This window comes from Carcharodon carcharias, chromosome 19 (genome assembly GCF_017639515.1).
Source record: "Carcharodon carcharias isolate sCarCar2 chromosome 19, sCarCar2.pri, whole genome shotgun sequence".
In the NCBI taxonomy this organism is placed as follows: Eukaryota; Metazoa; Chordata; class Chondrichthyes; order Lamniformes; family Lamnidae; genus Carcharodon; species Carcharodon carcharias.
This window is the reverse complement of record NC_054485.1, coordinates 109,572,955-109,595,010: the sequence shown is the minus strand read 5'-3', so window position 1 is coordinate 109,595,010 and position 22,056 is coordinate 109,572,955. Positions and strand designations below refer to the sequence as shown.

The 22,056-nt window shown below is 43.3% G+C and overlaps 1 protein-coding gene across 3 annotated transcripts in view; it reads left to right on the top strand.

The window, feature by feature from the left end:
* Positions 1–22,056, top strand: part of LOC121291814 (zinc-binding protein A33-like) — a 129,944-nt gene that overhangs the window by 76,981 nt on the left and 30,907 nt on the right. The window contains exon 9 of one of the 3 annotated variants that reach the window (XM_041213399.1): positions 17,623–18,377. The exons of the other annotated variants lie outside the window; for them this stretch is intronic. Within the exon in view, the coding sequence (XP_041069333.1) occupies positions 17,623–18,149 (527 nt within the window). The 3' untranslated portion in view covers positions 18,150–18,377. Of the gene's footprint in view, positions 1–17,622; positions 18,378–22,056 lie in introns of those variants that run through there. 3 annotated transcript variants of the gene reach the window in all.

The window sequence follows — 22,056 nt, the reverse complement described above, 5'->3', positions numbered from 1 at the left end:
TACCCACTCATTATAGAATTGGGATTAGAGGAAAATCAATTTCAGAGTCCTACATTTCTATCTCTTTCTTATTATTTACCACCACTAATACCTCTTTTTGTTCCTCTTCCTCGTCAAAGTACTTTTTAAGCATATTCATATGACACATCCTCTGCTTCTTTCTTCTTTCTGGAGCATTTATTAATAATTTACTTCACTCAATTTCTTTTCAATTCTGTAAGACCCACTAAACCTTGCTTTTAATGAGCCCCCAGTACTGGTAACAGAACTAGCACTTTCTCCCCAGCAACAAAACTACGAGATTCAGCTTCCTTATCTGCCGTCATTTTCATCGTTTGCTGTGATATCTTTAAATGTTCTGGGACCATCTCACATGTTCTGTTCAATCTTTCCCTGAAATTTGATACATAATCCTTGAGAATATTTTCTGAATTTTGACCCACCTGTTTCTCATAAATCAATTTCAATGGTCCCCTCATCAGTCACTCAGTACTGGTAACAGAACTAACACTTTCTCCACAGCAATAAAATTCCGAGCTGTAGCCTTCCTGTCTGCTTTCACTCTCATCGCTTGCTATGATATGGAGTCATAGAGTTATACAACACAGAAACAGGCCCTTTGGCCCATTGCGTCCGTGCTGGCCATCAAGCACCTATCTATTCTAATCACATTTTTCAGCACTTGGCCCGTAGCCCTGTATTCTACGGCATTTCAAGTGCTCATCTAAATACTTCTTAAATGTTGCATTTAACAGGAGGTTCCTGCCTCTGCCACCTCCTCAGGCAGTGTGTTCCAGTTTCCAACCACTCTCTGGGTGAAAACATTTTTTCTCAAATCCCCTCTAAACCTCCTGCCCCTTACCTTAAATCTATGCCCACTGGTTATTGACACCTCCGCTAAGGGCAAATGTTTCTTCCTCTCTAAGGAAAACAACCCCAGCTTATCCAATTTCTCATCATAGTTGAAATGCTCCAGCCCAGGCATCATCCTGGTGAATCTCGAGTGCAATGACGTTCTTCCTAAAGTGTGGCAACCAGAACTGCACACACTACTCCAGCTGTGGAATAACTAGCATTTTATACAGCTGAACATAACCTCCCTGCCCTTATATTCTATGCCTCGGCTAATAAATGCAAGTATCCCATATGCCTTCTTAACCACCTTATCTATCTGTGCTGCTGCCTTCAGGGATCTATGGACATGTACACCAAGGTCCCTCTGATCCTCTGTACCTCCTATGGTCCTACCGTTCATTGTGTATTCCTTTGCTGTGTTAGTTGTCCCCAAGTTCATTACCTCACACTTCTCAGGATTAAATTCCATTTGCCACTGCTATGCCCAATTTACCAGCCCATCCATATCGTCTTGTAGTCTAAGGGTTTTCTCCTCACTATTTACAATGCCACCAATTTTCGTGTCATCTGCAAACTTACTGATCATACCTCCGATATTCATGAAAAAATCATTAATGTACACTACAAACAGCAAGGGTCCCAGCACCAATCTCTGTGGTACACCACTCGTCACAGGCTTCCAATTGCAAAAACAACCTTCAACCACTTCCCTGTGCCTCCTGCCACTAAGCCAATTTTGGATCCAATTTGACAAATTGCCCTGGGCCCAATGGACTCTTACCTTCTTGACCATTCTCCCATTTGGGAGCTTGTCAAAAGCATTAGTGAAGTCCATGTAGACTACATCAACTGCACTATCCTCATCTACACAACCAGTCACCTCCTTGAAAAATTCAATCAAATTTGTAAGACATGATCTCCCCCTGACAAAACCATTCTGACTATCCCTGATTATCCCTGCCTCTCCAAGTGGAGATTAATCCTGTCCCTCAGAATTTTATCCAATAACTTCCCTTTAAATGTTCTCTAGCCAACTCACATGCTCTGTCTAATCTCTCTCTGAAGTTTGATACATAATCCAAGAGAGCAGTTTCTGGATTTTGACCCACCAATTTCTCATAAATCAATTTTAGTGGTCCCCTTACCTAATGGCCATAAACTAGTTGAAAAGGGCTAAAACCAGTCGATGCATTAGGAGCGTGTCCAATGGCAAAATTCAAGAATGGAATTCCCCTGTCCCAATCCTGTGGGTAATCCTGACATTACGCTTTCATCCTGGTTTTTAAAGCTTGATGCCATTTTTCCAAAGCTTCTTGTGACTCCAGATGATAAGCTGTTGACATAAATTGTTTTTTCCCCAAACTTTTCATTACTTCCTTAACAGCTGTGACATAAAATTTGAAGCCTGACCTGATTGTATTTCCTTAAGTAAACCATATCTTGTAAAAAAATAATTAACTCTTCCACAATCTTCTTAGTTGCAATATTCCTTAAAGGTATCTCTTCAGGAAGCCTGGTAGACACATCCATTATTGTCAGTAAGTACTGATTTCCACTTTTAGTCTTCGGAAGGGGTCCTACGCAATCAATCATGACCTTAGTAAAAGTATCTTCAAATGCCGGTATTGGGATTAAAGTCACTGCTTGTGGTTTCCCTATCATCTGATATATGTAACATGTTCTACAGAACTTTTCTACATCCATATGCAATCTGCCCAATAAAAATGTTTCTGTACTTTTTTGTGTGTCTTTCTAATTCCTAAATGTTTCCCCATTGGAATTTCAATAGCAATCCTCAGAATCTCATTTCCATACCCTAATGGGATAGCAGTCTGATTTACCTCCTCCCAGCTTTCATTTGCTGAAACATGATCCAGCCTCCATTTTCTCATTAAAATATCTCCCTTGAGGTAATAACATTCTAGAACACATTTTGCCTCTGTTTCTGAGTAAGCTGTTTGATATACTTGTTTTAATTGCAAATCCTTTTGCCGCCATTCAATTAATTGCCTTGAGTTAAACACTCAGCTGAATTGTTTCTCCTGTGCCTTTCTGAACAATGTTCTGTTGAAGGGTCATGAGGACTCGAAACGTCAACTCTTTTCTTCTCCGCCGATGCTGCCAGACCTGCTGAGTTTTTCCAGGTAATTCTGTTTTTGTTTTGGATTTCCAGCATCCGCAGTTTTTTGTTTTTATCAAACACAGTGCCTGCTAATTGGATTTTCATATCTTCTTCCTGCCTTTGAACTTCCTGTCCTCCTTGTTTTTCTTGTTTCAACCAATGTGCCTGTGATCTCGTTGTCACACAGTCTGGAAACAATCCAGGAAGCTCCCCTTGTAACACCGCTGTTGAAAACACTTCTACAGGCTGCTCAACTACCATATGCATCACCCATATTTGTGATCCAGCGATATCATTACCCAGAATAAATTGAGTCCCTGCAATGGGCAATTTTTCCACTACCCCAACAGTCACTTTACCAGTTTTCCACTTACTCTTTAAATTTACCTTCCACAATGGAATAGGTTTAGCATCTCCATGAACCCCACTTTTTATCACCTATTCCTGCAATAATCCCTCTAAACAACAAATATCACTATCCCACAATTTTAAGGATTGGCTAGCCCCTATGTCTCTTAAAATGTTAACATCTTTACCTGCTCCACCCTGAACATTTGGAAAGACTTCCCCTTCACACCCAAAATCTTTCAACATTTCTGCAACCTGCTCCTCAGAATTCTGTTGAGTAAACTGTGAACACATTCCCACTTCTTTACCTATCACTGATTCTCCGTTTTACTTACACAAACCACTGTTTTCCCTGTGCCTGAACCTCAGAACCCATGGTACTTTTACTTCCGGAACTGTTCTGCACCCCAATAATTTCAACAGCTTTTCCTTCCAATTTCCAACTGACCTTGTGTGCCCCACTTTATTAAAATGAAAACGCTCAACTTCCAAATGTCGCTTCTACCCCCTGCACCTTTTATATTCTGAGAAAAAACTTCCTGGAAATTTCCAGCTACTCTTTCTCTGCCCTGACTACCCACCTTCCTTTCACCTTCCTACTTTCTATCCATTCTAGATTTAAAAGGGTGACGAAAGAAAAGTTTAGCTCCATGCACTAACTCATAATCATCAGCTATCTCTGCTGCTTGCCTTACAGAATCAACCCTCTGTTCCCCCACATGAGTTCTCACTACCGAGGGAAATGAATCTTTAAATTCTTCCAAAAAGAATTACTTCTCTGAGAGCTGCAAAGGTTGTCTCTATTTTTCGTGTCCATATCCACTGGCCAAAATTACTTTTTTTTCCTCTCTCAAACTCAATATAAGTTTTCCCAGACTGTTTCCTCATATTCCTAAATGTCTGCCTGCATGCCTCAGGAATCAACTCTTATGCACTCAAAGTAGCCTTTTTCACCATATCATAATTCACTGATACCTCTTCACACAGTGAAGTATATACCTCATATGCTCTATCCACCAACCTGGATTGCAACAACAACATCCAGTTCTCATATGGCCATTATATCTGTTTAGCTATCTTCTCAAATGAAATAAAGAATGCTTAAATATCTTTTCCCTCAAACTTTGGAAGAACTTGTACAAATTTAAACATCTCCCCACTGGTTTCTACTCTTGAGTTAAGTCCTTTCACACCTCTTGGCATCTCGTTTTTAACTGCCAACATTTTCTCTCTCATTCTTTCTCTCTTATTCTCATTCCTGCTTCTCTATCTTCACAATTTCTAACTCCCTTTCCTGTTTTCTTTCTGTCTCCTCTCTTTCTGCTTGTTCCATTTGGAATGCCCTTTCACTTTCCTTTTCTTCCAATTCAATCATTTTCATTTGCAACTGAATTTGAGCCCATTCCAATGTACCACCCCTTGAGGAACTCTGTCTCTCAGGTATTATGCCCGATTTCAAATGCTGTGCTATCACTTCAATTATGTCTGATTTCCTAGCCACTCATGTAACCCCAATTGTAATTTATCCGCCAACTCTATTGACTTATTCTTGGATAGCTTTTGTAATCCAATCAGAGATATCTTCTACTCCCAGACAAGTCTTAGCAATTAGCAAGCCATCTTGCAGTCTCACAACTTAAAAAAACCTCACCAACACCTGAATTCAAAGTGCTTCTCGTAACCTTAAGATTCCCCAATCCAAAAAATCAGGGAATTACAAATACCCGCAAAGAGCTCCCAATCATTATGACACTGCCAATGGTAAAGGCTGAGCTATTCAAATCCTGGAGGGAAACTTGAAACCACAGTCATTACCGATTTTTGCAATTTGCATGTTTTGAGATGCAGGCTTTGAATTCTGTAGTAATAAGACCACCGACTTGGTGGCAAGAGGTTTTTTAAAACTAAATTAAACATTTATTAATCCAATAAATATTGTAAGCACATACATATGTCTACAAAATTACTACAAAAATCCCCTAATTAATCTGACTCTCAGTTACACCTCCATTTAAGCAACAGTGAAATACATAGATTTAAACAGACACTTGGCAAGCACATCCTGGACAGTCACATTCAAAATGAGTTTCTTTCAGCGCCGGGTCCTTGCAGACAGACTTGAGACTTACAGGCTAGAGGCTTTAGATCTTAGAATTTCTCCTCTTTTTACCAACAGCCTTCTCTTCCTTTATACATATTTTCCTCTTTGAAAGCACATTCTCATTGCCACTAGGCTTTTTTTAACTTTAACTCTTCCAACAATAAAACCCTTTCATAATACCCACTTTACTAATAAGCTTTGTCACTGGCGGGATCTGCTGTGGGCAAAGCGGTGCCCCAATCAGAAGTCCATTGACTTGCGACGGGACCGGAAGATCCCACCGGCGGGTAGGTGTGGAAAATCCCGCCCTTTGTTTCTGAGCTTCACCTAGTTAGGTGTAATACTTCACATGCTCTTTTTAATGGTGTATTTAAAAATGCAAATTGTCCCCTTTACACTTCACCACCTATTTCCCTGTGATTACCTAATTACCATTTCAAACCTACTTCTCTTCTATACATCAAAGCCTCGACACCAGCTGGCTTTAATCCAATTAAGAGACATACACATACACGCATAGACACAGACACCACTAAACTCTTTTTAAAAATAATTTCCAATAACATTTTAAACATTATCTCTTCTTGACACTAGTGACGGAGTTTCCTCATCTGTCACCACAGCCTGGGTAGCATCTACCTCCTTGGTAAAGGCAGATGAAAAGTATTCATTTAATACTTCAGCCACGATCCCTATGTGCATGTGTAAATTCCTTTTTAGGCCCCTAATCATCCCTACACTCTTTTAATATTTATATACCTATAGAAGCCTTTGGGATTCCCCTTTATGTTGGCTGCCAGTCTTTTCTCATAATCTCTCTTCGCTTCTCTAATATGCATTTTCACCTCCTCTCTGAATCTTCTGTATTTTTTTTAGTTCTCAATTGTACTTTCTACCTGACACCTGCCATAAGCACATTTTTTCTTATTTATCTTAAATTCTGCCTCCTTTTTCTTCCAGGGAGCTCTGGATTTGTTTGCCCTACCTTTCCCTTTCAATGGACTATACCTTGACTGTGCCCAAAATGTATCTTTTTTGAAGGTAGCCTCCTGATCAGCTATAGTTTTTCCCACCAATCTTTTGTTCCAGTCTATCTGACCCAGCTCCGTTCTTGCCCCATCATTGTCGGCTATCGTCCAGTTAATTATTTTTACCCTGGATTGCCTAATATCCTTTTCTATTATCCTAAAACATGCAATACAATGATCACTGTCCCCTAAATGTTCCTCCACTGACATTTGATCTACTTGGCTTCATTTCCAAGAACCAGGTCCAACAGTGCATCTTTTTTTAAGATAAAAGCAAAAAACTGCAGATGCTGGAAATCCAAAATAAAAATAAAAATACCTGGAAAAACTCAGCAGGTCTGGCAGCATCTACGGAGAGGGACACAGTTAACGTTTCGAGTCCGTATGGCTCTTCAACAGAACTAAGTAAAAATAGAAAAGAGGTGAAATATAAGCTGGTTTAAGGTGGGGGGATGGTGGGACAGGTAGAGCTGGATAGAGGGCCAATGATAGGTGGAGATAGCCAAAAGATGTCACAGACAAAAGGACAAAGAGGTGTTGAAGGTGGTGATATTATCTAAGGAATGTGCTAATCAAGGGTAGAAAGCAGGGCAAGCAAGGTACAGATATCCCTAGTGGGGGTGGGGTGGGGTGGGGTGAAGGGAAGGGAAGGGATCGATATAGGCTATAAGGTAGAGATAAAACAAAGGATGGAAATACATTTAAAAATAATGGAAATAGGTGGGAAAAGAAAAATCTATATAAATTATTGGGAAAAAAGGGGGGGATCGGAAAGGGGATGGGGATGGAGGAGAGAGTTCATGATCTAAAGTTGTTGAACTCAATATTCAGTCCGGACGGCTGTAAAGTGCCTAGTCGGAAGATGAGGTGCTGTTCCTCCAGTTTGCAATGAGCTTCACTAGAACAATGCAGCAGGCCAAGGATGGACATGTGGGCATGAGAGGAGGGTGGAGTGTTGAAATGGCAAGCAACAGGGAGGTCTGGGTCATGCTTGCATACAGACCGAAGGTGTTCTGCAAAGCGGTCTTTTCTTGTTGGGTTGGACACACACTGCTCCAGAAAATTTTCCTGAACACAACCTAGGAACTTTTGCCTCTCTCCACCCTTTACACTATCACTGTGTAATTAAAGTCCCCCATTATACTACTCTATGATGTTTGCACCCCCCTGTAATTTTGCTGCAGATTTGTTCCTCTACATCCTTCCCACTAGTTGTAGGCAATACCGAGCAATATAATTGCACCTATTTTGTTCCTTAGCTCTAGCCAAATCGATTCTGTCCTTGAGCCCTCTGGGACATGTACTTTCTCCAGTGCTGCAATGCTCTCCTTAACCAATACCACCATCCCTGCTCCTTTCCTTCTTTTCCTATCCTTTCTGAACACCTTGTGCCCAGGAATATTTAACACCAGGTTCTGCCCATTCTTAAGCCAGGTCCCTGTTATTGCCACAACATCATATTTCCATATGGCAATCTACACATATAAGTCCCCAATCTTATTCATTGTACTCCCTGCATTCACATGCATAGTAACCCTGATTTAGATTTTGTTACTTTCTCCCTAACCCCGACTTCACATATTAACTTACCATTCTCTAATCTAGTGTTATCTCTCTCTCCCAGTATTTTGTGCACCCTGGCATTCGTCTCTAACATTTTCTCCTGGTTCCCACACACCTGCTGAGTTAGTTTAAAGCCCTCACAACAGCACTAGTAAAACGCCCCATAAAGAACTCAGTCCCAGCTCTGTTCAGGTGCAACCCATCTGGCTTGTACAAGTGCCTTCTCCCCCAGAGACAATCCCATGCCCCAGGAATCTAAAGCCCTCCCTCCTGCACCATCTTTCCAGCCATGCATTCATCAGCCTTATCCTCCTAATTCTGTACTCACTGGCACGTGGTGCTGGGAGTAATCCAGGGATTACAATATTTGAGGTCCTGCTTGCTAATTTTCTACCTAGCTCCCTAAATTCTGATTGCAGGACCACATTCCCCTTCCTACCTAAACCAGTGGTACCAATGTCGACCACGACCTTTGACTGTTCATTCCCCCCCCCCCCCACAAAAGAATGTCCTGTAGCTGCTCTGTGACATCCTTGACATTGGCACCAGGCAGGCAACATACCATCCTGGAGTAACATCTACAGCCACAGAAACGCCTGTCTGTTCCCCAAACCATTAAATCCCCTATCACTATAGCTCTTCCTTTCTTCTTCCTCCCCTCCTGTACAGCCAAGCCTACCGTGGTGCCACAAACCTGGCTCTGACTGCACTCCTCTGAGGAACCAGCATCCTCACCAGCTTCATAACGGAAAGTCGATTTGTAAGCAGGACCCTAGGGGACTCCTGCGCTACCTGCCTACTTCTCTTGGACTGCCTTGCGGTCACCCATTCCCTCTCTGTCTCCAGGCCCTTAATCTGTGGTGTGACCCCCTCTCTGAACGTGCTATCCACATAGCTCTCAGCCTCGCAAATGCACTACAGTGCCTCCAGCCGCCGCTCGAGCCCTGAAACCCGGAGCTCAAGTTTCTGCAGATGGCAATACTTCCTGCACGTGTGGTCATCTAGGACACCAGTAGCATCCATGACTTTGCACATATTACAGGACATGCATTCCACTTGAACAAACTGCCCTACCATGTCTTAACTCTACTTCCCTTATGTTAACTTCATTCTACTTTGGGCTATTTATGTTTCTTTATTATATTAGCCCTAAATTTCCCTTATTCCTGGCTCTTCTCAGTTAAATCCAAATATAGCTACTTATTTAAAAATATTACACTTTTCTAATTTACTTACCAGATCCTACTTACCAAGGAAGCCATCGCTCTTCTTTCTGAAGAAAGGTAGAAAAGGAAAGAAACACCACCTCCCTCATCACCGAACTCCCTGTCACCTCTGCTGTCAAACTCGCGTTGCTTCTCATGTGGTTTTTATGCTCCTGTGTTCCCATACTCTGATGCTCACTCTCTCCTTCTCCTGCTGATTTATACTGCAAAGTCTCTCCTCTAGATGCTGCTGACTGCCTGTCCCAGGGTCCTCCTCTCACACTTTCCTCTAGGTGCTGCTGACTGCCTGGATTGGGATCCTCCTCTCAATCTCTTCTGTGTCATTAAAATTATGGATTCTGTGAAGTTAGCAATGGAGGAGAGAGAGAGAGAGAATGAAAGAGGAAGACAATATTTGCTTAAAAAGCTGCACTTTAAGAAATAGATCTCAGATGCTGAGAAAGGTTCTGATGATGAAACAAAATCTTCAACATAAAATGCAATGGGGAGATGTTGAATTTGAGCAAGTTCTTCTGAAGTTTGAAGAAAGGAATGTAGAGGCATTCTTTATATTATCTGAGAAGAAAGCGAAGCAGATTAAATGGCACAAGAAATCCGGACATTGCTTTTACATTCTAGGTTAGTAGGTAGAGACCATGAAGTTTATGCCTCGCCGTCAGGAAAAGTATTGGTAGATTTTGATGCAGTAAAAAAGGCTATTTTGAGTGCATGTGAGTTGGTTCCTGAGGCATACATGCAGAAATTTAGGAATATAAGGAAACAGCCTGGGCAAAATTATATTGAGTTTGAGAAAGTAAAACAAAGTAATTTGACCAGTGGATATGGGCATTAAAGGTAGAGACAACATATGCAGCTCCTCGAGAAGTAAAGCTTTTGGAAGAATTTAAAGATTCAATTTCTTTGGTAGCGTGAACACATGTGGAGGAACTGAAGGTTCAAGTGGTAAGACAAGCAGCAGAGCTATCTGATGATTATGTGTTAGTGCATACATCTAAGCCATTTTTGTCACCTTTTTAAATCAGAGAAAGATAGAAAGCCATAAGGTGAAAGGAAGGTAGGTAGTCAGGGAAGAGAAGGAGTAGTTGGAAATTCTCAGTAAGTTTTTTCTTAGAATAAAAAAGGTGCTGAGGGTAGAAGTGACATTCGAAAATTGAGGTGTTTTCATTGTATTAAAGCTGGGCACATGAAGTCAATGTGTTGGGGGGTTTACAGGGGAAATCTGTTGCAATATTTGGAATGCAGAAAAGTTCTGGAAGTAAACGTACTGTGGGATCTGAGGTCCAGGCACATGAAAAACCAGTGGTTTGTGTACAGGTGAAGCAGAAAGAATCAGTGATGGATAAAGAAGTGGGAATGTGTTCACAATTTACCTAAGGATTTCTGAAGAGCAGGTTGTAGTGTTGTTTAAAGATTTTGTATGTGAAGTGGAGGTCTTTCCATATGTACAGGGTGGAGCAAATAAATATATTAAAATTTTAAGAGACACAGGGGCTTGTCAATCCTTAATTTTATGGAATCGTGATATTTGTTGTTCAGAGGAAGTATTGCAGGAACATTTGATATTAAGTGGGTTTCATGGAGACGCTAAATCTGATCCATTGTGGGGGGGTTAATTTAAAGAGTAAGTGGAAAACAGGTCAGGTGATTGTTGGAGTAGTGGAAAAAATGCCCATTGCAAGGGTTCAATTTATTTTTTGTGATGATATAGCTGGGTCACAGATATGGGTGATGCCTATGGTAGTTGAGCAGCCTGTAGGGCTGCATTCGACAGAAGTGTTGCAGAAAGAGCATCCTGGATTGTTTCCAGACTGTGTAGTAATGTGATCACAAGCTCAGAGGTTGAAACAGGAAGGAGAGGAAGTTAAAAGTCAGGGGAACGGTGTTGAAGTTCAATTTGATGATACTATCTTTGATAAGATTGTTCAGGAAAAATGAATGAAAGAGAATGAAGCTGAGTTGTTCAGCTTAAGGAGGTTGGTAGAGCTACAACAAAAGTGTCCATGAATAAAGCAGTTATATCAAAGATCTTACTCAGAAACAGAGGCAGAATGTATCCCAGAATATTATTCCTTAAAGGTACTGTGTTAATGAAGAAGTGGAGACTGTTTCAGCGGATGAAAAATGGATGGAAGTGCATCAGATTGTTATACCATTTTGGTATAGAAATGAGATACTGATAGTAGCTCATGAAATTCCAATAGGGGGGGCATTTCAGAATTAGGAAGACACAGGTGAAAATACAAAAACATTTTACTGGCTTGGACTACATAGAGGTGTAGTCAATTTCTGTAAAACATGACACACATGTCAGGTGATAAGGAAACCACAAACTGTGATTACGCTGGCACCTTTAATTCCAATTCTATCATTTGAGGACCCTTTTACTAGGGTCATGATTGATTATGTGGGACGCCTCCCTAAGACCAAAAGTGAAAATCAGCACTTGATGACAATGATGGGTGTGTTTACAAGGTTTCCTGAAGCAAAACCTTTGCAAAAAGAATTGTGAAAGAGTTGAGTAAATATTTTGCAAGTATTGTTCTCCAAAAGAAATACAATCATATCAGGGTTAAAGTTTCATGTCACAGCTGTTTAAGGAATTAATGAACAGTTTGGGTTTAAGCAGCTTTGGAAAATGGCATCAAACTTTAAAAACCATGATGAGGGCTTATAGTCAAGACTATCCACAGGATTGGGATAGGGGAATTCCATTCTTGTGATTTGCCTTTAGCGTTGGTCCTAATGCATCAACTGGATTTCATCCTTTTGAATTAATCTATGGTCATGAGGTAAGGGAGCAACTGAAGTTGAGTCGTGAGAAATTAGTGGGTCAAAATATGGAAAATATTCTTCTGGATTATGTGACAAATTTCAGAGCAAGATTGAACAGAGCATCTGATTTAGCTAGGGAACATTTAAAGATATCACAGCAGGTGATGGAAGCGAAGGCAGATGGGAGAGCAGCAGCTCAGTTTTTTGTGGGGCAAAGGTGTTAGTTTTGTTACCAGAACTGGGTGAGTTATTAAAGGCAAGGTTTAGTGAACCTTACAGAATTGAAAAGAAACTGAGTGAGTTAAATTATTTAATAAATACTCCAGATAGAAAAAAGAAACAGAGGGTGTGACAAAAATATGCTTAAACAGTAATTTGACCAGGAGAGGACCTAAATGAGGCATTAGTATTGATAGATAAGGAGAAAGAGCTAGAAATGAAGGATTCTGAAATTGATTTTCCTCTAATCAAATTGGATAATGAGGGGGGTACATGAATATTTAAATGTATTATTGAGTTAACTATCAGACAAGTGTCAAAGTGATTTGGAGAAGCTCCTGCAGTCACACAAAGCTATTTGTGGGAATAAACTGGGGGGGACAGATTTAGCTACACATCATGTAATTGCAGGGGATTCATTTTCAATACGGCAACACCCTTACAGATTAAGCCCAGCAAAGTTATCACAAGTACAGAAAGAAATTGAATTCATGCTTCAAAATTACATCATTGAGTCTAGTTGCAGTAACTGGAGTCCGTCTGTTGTGATGGTACTAAAACCAGATGGAACACAAAGACAGTGTGTGGATTATCAAAAGATGAATGTAGTAACAAAAGTGGATTCATATCCTAGACCACAGTTATAAAGTTGCTTTAAGAAAGTGGGAGAATCAGAGTTTATCACAAAGGTTGATTTACTGAGAGGATATTGACAAGTACCATTAACGGAGAGAGCAAAAGAGATTTCTGCTTTTGTGGTGCCAGATGGACTATATCAGTTTAAAGTCATGCCATTTGGTATGAAAAATGCACCAGCAACATTTCAAAGACTAACAAAGTAAATGCAGGACTGAGCAAATGTGTTGTTTATATTGATGACTTGATAGTTTTCAGTCAAAAATGGGAGGAGCATTTACAGTATGTGGAAGAATTATTTAATCGACTGCAAGAAGCGAATTTGGTGATGGACTTGCCTAAAAGTGTGTTTGAAAAAGTGCAAGTTACGTATCTAGGCCAAAAAATATTATGTGGTAAGGTGGCTCCGAGAGGTGTGAAAGTCAAAGCCATTGTGAATTTCCCAGTGCCGACAACAAAACGAGATTTCAGATTTCTGGGCAGCAGTCGGTTTTACTGGAAATTTGTACCAAATTTTAGCAGTCTGGTTGCTCTATTGAAAAAGAACAAGAAGCTTCAATGGACACAGAAGTGTCAGAAGGTATTTGACAGTTTAAAAAAATGTATTGACTGCGACACCAGTTTTTGCAGTGCCTAATTATACCAAGCAATGTAAGTTGGTGGTTGACGCAAATGATGTTGGCATTGGTGCTGTCCCTTTGCAAGAAGATGAAACTGGAATGGAGAAACCTGTAGGGTATTTTTTACAAAAGCTGAATGTACAACAGAGAAGATATTCAATGATTGAAAAGGAGACCCTGGGTCTGGTGTTAGCATTGCAGCATTTTGACCATTTCTTCACTGTCGCTGGGTCAAAATCCTGAAATCCCCTTCCTAACAGCACTGTGGGTGTACCTACACCACATGAACTACAGCAGCTCAAGAGGCAGCTCATCACCATCTTCTCAAGGGCAACTACAGATGGGCAATAAATGATGGCCCAGCCGGCGAAGCCCACATCTCGTGAATGAATTTTAAAAAACACGCCCCTTTAAGGCAACAGTCAAAATAGGTTTTAGATTTAAAACAAAACCAGCAAGTTAACACAATACACACTTGGCAGTGGAATTCCAAATGGATTTTCCCCAACTTCAGTTACTTTACATATCAGACTTATGCACAAATGGCTGGAGACTGCTTGAAGGCTGTTTCACACATTCCTGTTAGATCTTACATGGCCCTCTCCTCATATAGCCTTTCATTCTCATTTATATATGCTTCTTTCTCTTTAATATGTGAATTCTATTGTTCCATATGTATCAACAGAGGTCATTTCAGTCCAGTGTCCAGGTTTTAAATGTCTAATTTCCCTTTGAACTTTAAACTCCTGACAATACATCTGCAGTTAGATATTCTTGTCCAACCACATGATAATCTGTAAATTGAATGGTTGCAGTAATAAACTCCATCTGAACAGCCTTGCACTTCGGTCTTGAAATTAGACCAGAAATTTTAAGGGACTATGGTCTGTATAAACAATTGTTTCTGATGAATTGTTTGCAACATAACCCTCAAAATGCTGTAACGCTAACACCACACCCAGGGTCTGCTTTTTGATCGTTGAATATCTTCTCTGTTGTACATTCAGCTTTCATGAAAAATACCCTGTAGGTTTCTCAATTCTAGTTTCATCTTCTTGCAACTGTACAGCACCAATTCCTGCATCACTTGCATCAACAGCCAGCTTAAACTGCTTGACATAATTAGATACTGCCAAAACTGGTGTCGTAGTCAATACAGTTTTTACACTGTCAAATGACTTCTGACACTCATTTGTCCATTGACACTTCTTGTTCTTTTTTAACGACAATGGTCACCTCTGAGGCTGGCCAGCACTTGCCCCCAGATGCCACACCCCCCACCCTCTCATTAGTCGCCTCTGAGACCAGGCATCAGTTGCCCCCACTCCCCTGACGCCCTTGAGGCCTGTAAACAATGGGCGAGCTGTGGAGAACACTGCTGCTCACTCACCTCAGTTTCCTCAAAGTGAAGGCCACCAACAGTGCGTGCTGTTGTGAAATATGTCAGCGTGCTTTCCCGCTGACGTGGACAGACGATACTGCGAGGTTCCAAGAGCCTGGCAGGATGGCCTTTTAATTACATGCCAATGTATTACAATTAGCTCCCCGCTAAATGTAATACATTAGCCCATCGGCGGGCTGAGCGGACAATCGCGGCCTGCCTTCACACTGTTGTGAAGCAGGTTATGCCAAATTTTCCGCACACAACACCTAACACGCCTGGTGCCAGTGCACTCAGAAAATTCTGCCCATAGCCCCAAATACAGCGGAAACTCCTGCTCCAGGCTACCATTGCCAGTTTGATTTGTCCAATGTATTTGAAGATGAAAATCTTTATTACAGTTAATCCTTACAAGCCCCCATTTTTCTTAATGATACTCAATCCTACAGTGTAGCTACTTTCAGAAGGCCGAGAAGCAGTGTAGAATCTCCACCCAAATTAATGCTACATTTTGGTTCTCTGAATGAAGGTCATTTCTCACCACTGCACTGATCTCATCCTTTATTATCAGAGCTAACCCACCTCCTTTCCTTACTCCCTGCCCTTCCAAAATGTCAAATACCCTTAAATATTCAGGTTCCAGCTGCAGCCACTTTGCAGCCATATCTCTGTAAGGGAGATCATACCACACTCATTTATTTGTATTTATGTTATCAGTTGATCCATTTCCTTATGAAAGCTGTGTGCATTCTGAAAGAAAGCCTTTAATTTTGTATTTTTATGATTTTCCTTACACTGACCTTTTTTTGCTGTTGCACTCTTGTTTGTATTCTCTGTCCCTTCCTGCCACAATCTTGTTATCATTACTCTGCACTATTGTCTTGTCCTTCCTTTTAACGTTTTGTGAACACTTGCAGCTGACAGTATTTAGTTTAAAGCTCTCAGTTTTCTTCAGTTCTCTGCCCTAAGGCAGGTCTGACCCCCAGCACCGCAACCTCCACCACACGTAGGGCAAGGATACAGGTCCCAAATCCATCCCAGTGGAACGACGATTGATTACTGTGCTGTTCACACCAATCTGACCCACATTGGTCGTCTAGCCAACTGGGCTCCAAGGAGGCTGAGTCGCTATGGCAACATGCACTTCACCATTCATGTTATAGTCTGGAACTATAAATAGTGATGGTCAAGGCTCCAATTTTATTCTATCACATAGAATCTCTCCCATTCTTACCACCTGCCATTCGCAGGATTTACAAGTTGATCCTCAACCTCTTTGGTCATGTTATGAACACACATTCCTTGGCTATCAAGTCCTGGAGTGGGACTTGTACCTGCAGTTTCTGGCTCAGAGGTAGGGACACTGCGCACTGCACCACAAGACTTTCAAAGCTCTCACTGCAGCACTATTTGTACAGTTCACCAGGATTCTGGTCCCAGTGCAGTTCAGGTGAAGGCTGTCCCAATGGTACAGCTCCATCTGTCCCCAGTACTGGTGTCAGTGTCCCATCCATCAAAACACTTTCCCATCTGTCCTGTAAAATATTTCCATGCATGTGGAGGAATTTGTGAGTAATTTTCATCCCATATTCACACACACAGACATTCACACTCAGGCAACTAAGCCTATACACATTAACATAGTCCCACACTCACACTCAAACACCTGTCCATATACACACACAGACCCTTACACACACATCCACATACGCTCACACACACACACCCATATGCAGAAATATTTGTCCACACATATGCAAATACATCTGTCCATACACAGACACCAATCCATACCCACACAGACACACTCATGCCCCCAATCCGACAGAGTGAGTTTCCTCAATCAGTAATCTGCTCAGCAGTGTGGTGGGTGTTTGAATCCCAGATATTGTAAATCCCTTTTATGCTGCATTAATCTGGGAACAGGATTTATTTTTACATTGAGGCTCCAGTCCCAGCTTTTGCTCATTTTCTTATTTCTATCCCCACACAGTCCCACAGAGCTGAGGAGGGTGGGTGTAATGTCTGATATTTCCAGAAGCTGTGACTTCCCTCTGTGGAAGTCCCAGTGTTTTCTGCAGTTGTCAGATTCTCATTTCCTCCCCTCAGGGCGGCTGTTTTTCATGTTGAGCCACAGGAAAACAAATCAACAACGGTCAGATCGATTAAAGTCTCTCCCCCGATCCCCAGTGAGTCTCTCCCCCGATCCCCAGCGAGTCTCTCCCCCGATCCCCAGTGAGTCTCTCCCCCGATCCCCAGTGAGTCTCTCCCCCGATCCCCAGTGAGTCTCTCCCCCGATCCCCAGTGAGTCTCTCCCCCGATCCCCAGTGAGTCTCTCCCCCGATCCCCAGTGAGTCTCTCCCCCGATCCCCGGCGAGTCTCTCCCCCGATCCCCAGTGAGTCTCTCCCCCGATCCCCAGTGAGTCTCTCCCCCGATCCCCAGCGAGTCTCTCCCCCGATCCCCAGTGAGTCTCTCCCCCGATCCCCAGTGAGTCTCTCCCCCGATCCCCAGTGAGTCTCTCCCCCGATCCCCAGTGAGTCTCTCCCCCGATCCCCAGTGAGTCTCTCCCCCGATCCCCAGTGAGTCTCTCCCCCGATCCCCAGTGAGTCTCTCCCCCGATCCCCAGTGAGTCTCTCCCCCGATCCCCAGTGAGTCTCTCCCCCGATCCCCAGCGAGTCTCTCCCCCGATCCCCAGCGAGTCTCTCCCCCGATCCCCGGCGAGTCTCTAATTCTCTGCTTTTCTCTCCCAGTCTCTGTGACCCTGGATGTGGAAACAGCGAGTCCCTGGCTCGAGGTGTCTGAGGATCTGAAGAGTTTGAGACGGACCTGGACCTGGAGGAGTCTCCCTGACACCGGGAAGAGGTTTACACACAGGTTCTGGTCTTGTGTCCTGGGATCAGAGGGATTCACATCGGGGAGACATTACTGGGAGGTGGAGGTGGAGGGGAATCGGTGCTGGAGTCTGGGAGTAGCCGCAGAGTCTGTGGAGAGGAAGGACGGGGTCAGTCTGAATCCGGAGACTGGATTCTGGACCATTGAGCGGGATGAGGATCAGTTTTATATAAACTCCTCTCCTGGATCCCGTCTCCCTGTCGGTCAGATCCCCGGGAAGGTGGGAGTTTATCTCAGTTATGAGTCTGGGACAGTTTCATTTTACAGCGCGGACACCAAGTCCCATCTCCACAGCTTCACTGGGAATAAATTCACTGAGAAACTTTATCCTTTCTTCAGCACTTGGGATGAAAACCAGTTTCTGAGAATCTGCCCCAGGTTCTGATTCGGTTCTGGGAAAGGGGCGGGGTCTCGGGGTGTTACATCATCCCTGACGTCACCATGACTTGACCCCGTGATTAGGGTCGGGGGTTGAGGGTTAGAAATCACCATTGACAACAGGTTGTCACTAAATGTGTCATTTAATCTCCAAATTGTAAAATCCCAGTCAGACTGTAAATAAAACCAATACAATTATAAATGTCAGAGGATTAAAATAAAATGTAAATAAATATCTTATGTGTCTCCTTCCTTCATTTACTCCCTGCTTCAGTCAGTCAAACCACCCAGTCCCATCCTCCATCTCTTCACCTGTTTCCCAGTCTGTAGCTGGGATTTCTTGTGTTTCCATTTCTCACTCTGCACCCAGAACATGAAAACCTGAGAGAGAAATCCAGATATTGAAGGGTGACAATTCTGCATTTCCATGGCGTTTGGGAATTTGCATTTTTCCCTCTTCAACCCCCTCACTTCAAGCTGACCCTTCCCCAGAGTTCATGCTGAGACTCTCTTTCCACACTCCCTCTCAGTTTAATACTGATACACTCCTTCCTCACACCCTAAAGGACTAATCCGAGGATCTGCCCCTTTCCCTCTCTGCTCCTCTGCCACCCATTTCCCTTCATTTCACTTATGACTCTCTAGAACATCACCCATCTCCACCCCCACCTAGCTTACACCCAGTGCCTTATCCCTGCCACTATCATCTCCACACTTGATGGCTCCAACACTTTCCTTATTGTGCTGCCATGTTCCACCTTCAGACTGTGAGGATCACACTGGCAGGCAGAGCAGAGACGCTCAAAGCTGTTCCCTAATCATTATCTCTGCTCACTGGTCCTGAAATAAAATAGTTGGATAGTTTTCTAATATTCTTCAGGAAAATGTGTGCATCCAACAACAGCTCCATCAGCCTTTTCTCATCACTCCCACTGTCACATGTATTAAAAAAATCAGGTTAATATATTCTGAAAATGAGAAGATTCCTCAGGTATTCAGCACCTCATATCAAATACACAAAGTAGCTTCTTCAATAGGATGGGAATAGAGGGATACGGACCCTGGAAGTGCAAAATGTTTTAGTTGACTGACAAGATGATTGGCGCAGGCTTGGAGGGCCGAAGGGCCTGTTCCTGTACTGTACTTTTCTGTATAAAACAAAAAAACTGCGGATGCTGGAAATCCAAAAAAAACAGAATTACCTGGAAAAACTCAGCAGGTCTGGCAGCATCCGCGGAGAAGAAGAGTTGACGTTTCGAGTCCTCATGACCCTTCCACAGAACTGAGTGATTATATGGAGAGGGGTGAAATATAAGCTGGTTTAAGGTGGGGGTGGGGGTGGTGGGGTTGGGGGGAGAGAAGTGGGGGTTGGTGTGGTTGTAGGGACAAGCAAGCAGTGATAGGAGCAGATAATTAAAAGATGTCACAGACAAAAGAACAAAAGAACATAGGTGTTGAAGGTGGTGATATTATCTAAACAAATGTGCTAATTAAGAATGGATGCTTGGGCACTTAAGATACAGCTCTAGTGGGGGTGAGGTGGAAAGACTAGCAGGGCATAAAGGATTTAAAAATAATGGAAATATGTGGGAAAAGAAAAATCTATATAAATTATTGGAATAAAACAAAAGGAAGGGGGAAGAAACAGAAAGGGGGTGGGGTTGGAGGAGGGAGTTCAAGATCTAAAGTTGTTGAATTCAATATTCAGTCCAGAAGGCTGTAAAGCGCCTAGTCGGAAGATGAGGTGCTGTTCCTCCAGTTTGCGTCGGGCTTCACTGGAACAATGCAGCAAGCCAAGGACTGACATGTGGGTAAGAGAGTAGGGTGGAGTGTTAAAACGGCAAGTGACAGGGAGGTTTGGGTCATTCTTGCGGACAGACCACAGGTGTTCTGCATAGCGGTCGCCCAGTTTACGTTTGGTCTCTCCAATGTAGAGGACACCACATTGGGAGCAACGAATGCAGGAGACTAAGTTGGGGGAAATGCAAGTGAAATGCTGCTTCACTTGAAAGCAGTGTTTGGGCCCTTGGACAGTGAGGAGAGAGGAAGTGAAGGGGCAGGTGTTGCATCTTTTACGTGGGCATGGGGAGGTGCCATAGGTAGGGGTTGAGGAGTAGGGGGTGATGGAGGAGTGGACCAGGGTGTCCCGGAGGGAACGATCCCTATGGAATGCCGACAGGGGGGATGAAGGGAAGATGTGCTTGGTGGTGGCATCATGCTGGAGTTGGCGAAAATGGCGGAGGATGATCCTTTGAATGCGGAGGCTGGTGGGGTGATAAGTGAGGACAAGGTGGATCCTATCATGTTTCTAGGAGGGAGGAGAAGGCGTGAGGGCGGATGCGCGGGAGATGGGCCGGACACGGTTGAGGGCCCTGTCAACGACCGTGAGTGGAAAACCTTGGTTAAGGAAGAAGGAGGACATGTCAGAGGAACTGTTTTTGAAGGTAGCATCATCGGAACAGATGCGATGGAGGCGAAGGAACTGAGAGAATGGGATGGAGTCCTTACAGGAAGCGGGGTGTGAGGAGCTGTAGTCGAGATAGCTGTGGGAGTCGGTGGGTTTGTAATGGATATTGGTGGACAGTCTATCCCAGAGGTTGGGACAGAGAGGTCAAGGAAGGGAAGGGAAGTGTCAGAGATGGACCATGTGAAAATGATGGAGGGGTGGAGATTGGAAGCAAAATTAATACATTTTTCCATGTCCCGACGAGAGCATGAAGCAGCACCGAAGTAATCATCGATGTACCGGTGAAAGAGTTGTGGTAGGGGGCCGGAGTAGGACTGGAACAAGGAATGTTCCACATACCCCATAAAGAGACAGGCATAGCTGGGGCCCATGCGGGTACCCATAGCCACACCTTTTATTTGGAGAAAGTGAGAGGAGTTGAAGGAGAAATTGTTCAGTGTGAGAACAAGTTCAGCCAGACGGAGGAGAGTAGTGGTGGATGGGGATTGTTCGAGGAAGTAGCTAAGGGCCCTCAGACCATCCTGGTGGGGGATGGAGGTGTAGAGGGATTGGACGTCCATGGTGAAGAGGAAGCGGTTGGGGCCAGGGAACTGGAAATTGTTGATGTGACGTAAGGTGTCAGAGGAATCACGGATGTAGGTGGGAAGGGACTGGTCAAGGGGAGAGAGAAGGGAGTCAAGATAACGAGAAATGAGTTCCGTGGGGCAGGAGCAAGCTGAGACGATCGGTCTACCGAGGCAGTTCTGTTTGTGGATTTTGGGTAGGAGGTAGGAACTATCAGGTTGGAAGCTGTGGGAGGAAGATCTCCAGAGGAGATGAGGTCAGTGACAGTCCTGGAAACAATGGCTTGATGTTCAGTGGTGGGGTCATGGTTCAGGGAGAGGTAGGAGGAAGTGTCTGCGAGTTGACGCTCAGCCTCCACGAGGTAGAGGTCAGTGATGTTGAGCTGCACAAAGATCAGTCGCGTTTTACAGCGCAGTATCGCCACCTGCTGCTGGATACCTGGGACTGGCGGCAATACCCAAAACAGAAAATGCTGCAACACTCGGCTGATCAGACAATTCAGTCAGGACCTTTCTTCACAACTGAAAGAGAATTGGATCAGAAAAATAGGAGGGAAAATAAACATGAGCCTGGACTTGCCACTTCCATGTTCCTGTCACACACCGAGTCCCTATTGGGAAATTCCACTCTGCCGGTCTGTACAATGTTCAAAAAAGCCCAGGTTGAGAGTGTGAAATTTCCCAGTTTGGGATCTTGATGTGTGTCAGGAGAGACAGATTCAAAAAGCTGGGTCTGTATTCCGAGTACAGAGAGGAGATTCACATTTCCAGCATCCGCAGTATTTTGCTTTTAACAGAAAGGATACGAACTCCCTCATAGTTAAATAACTGGGGACATTGGTGGATAGTTAGAATGTGAGGATGAAAGGAAAATTAGACAGCGG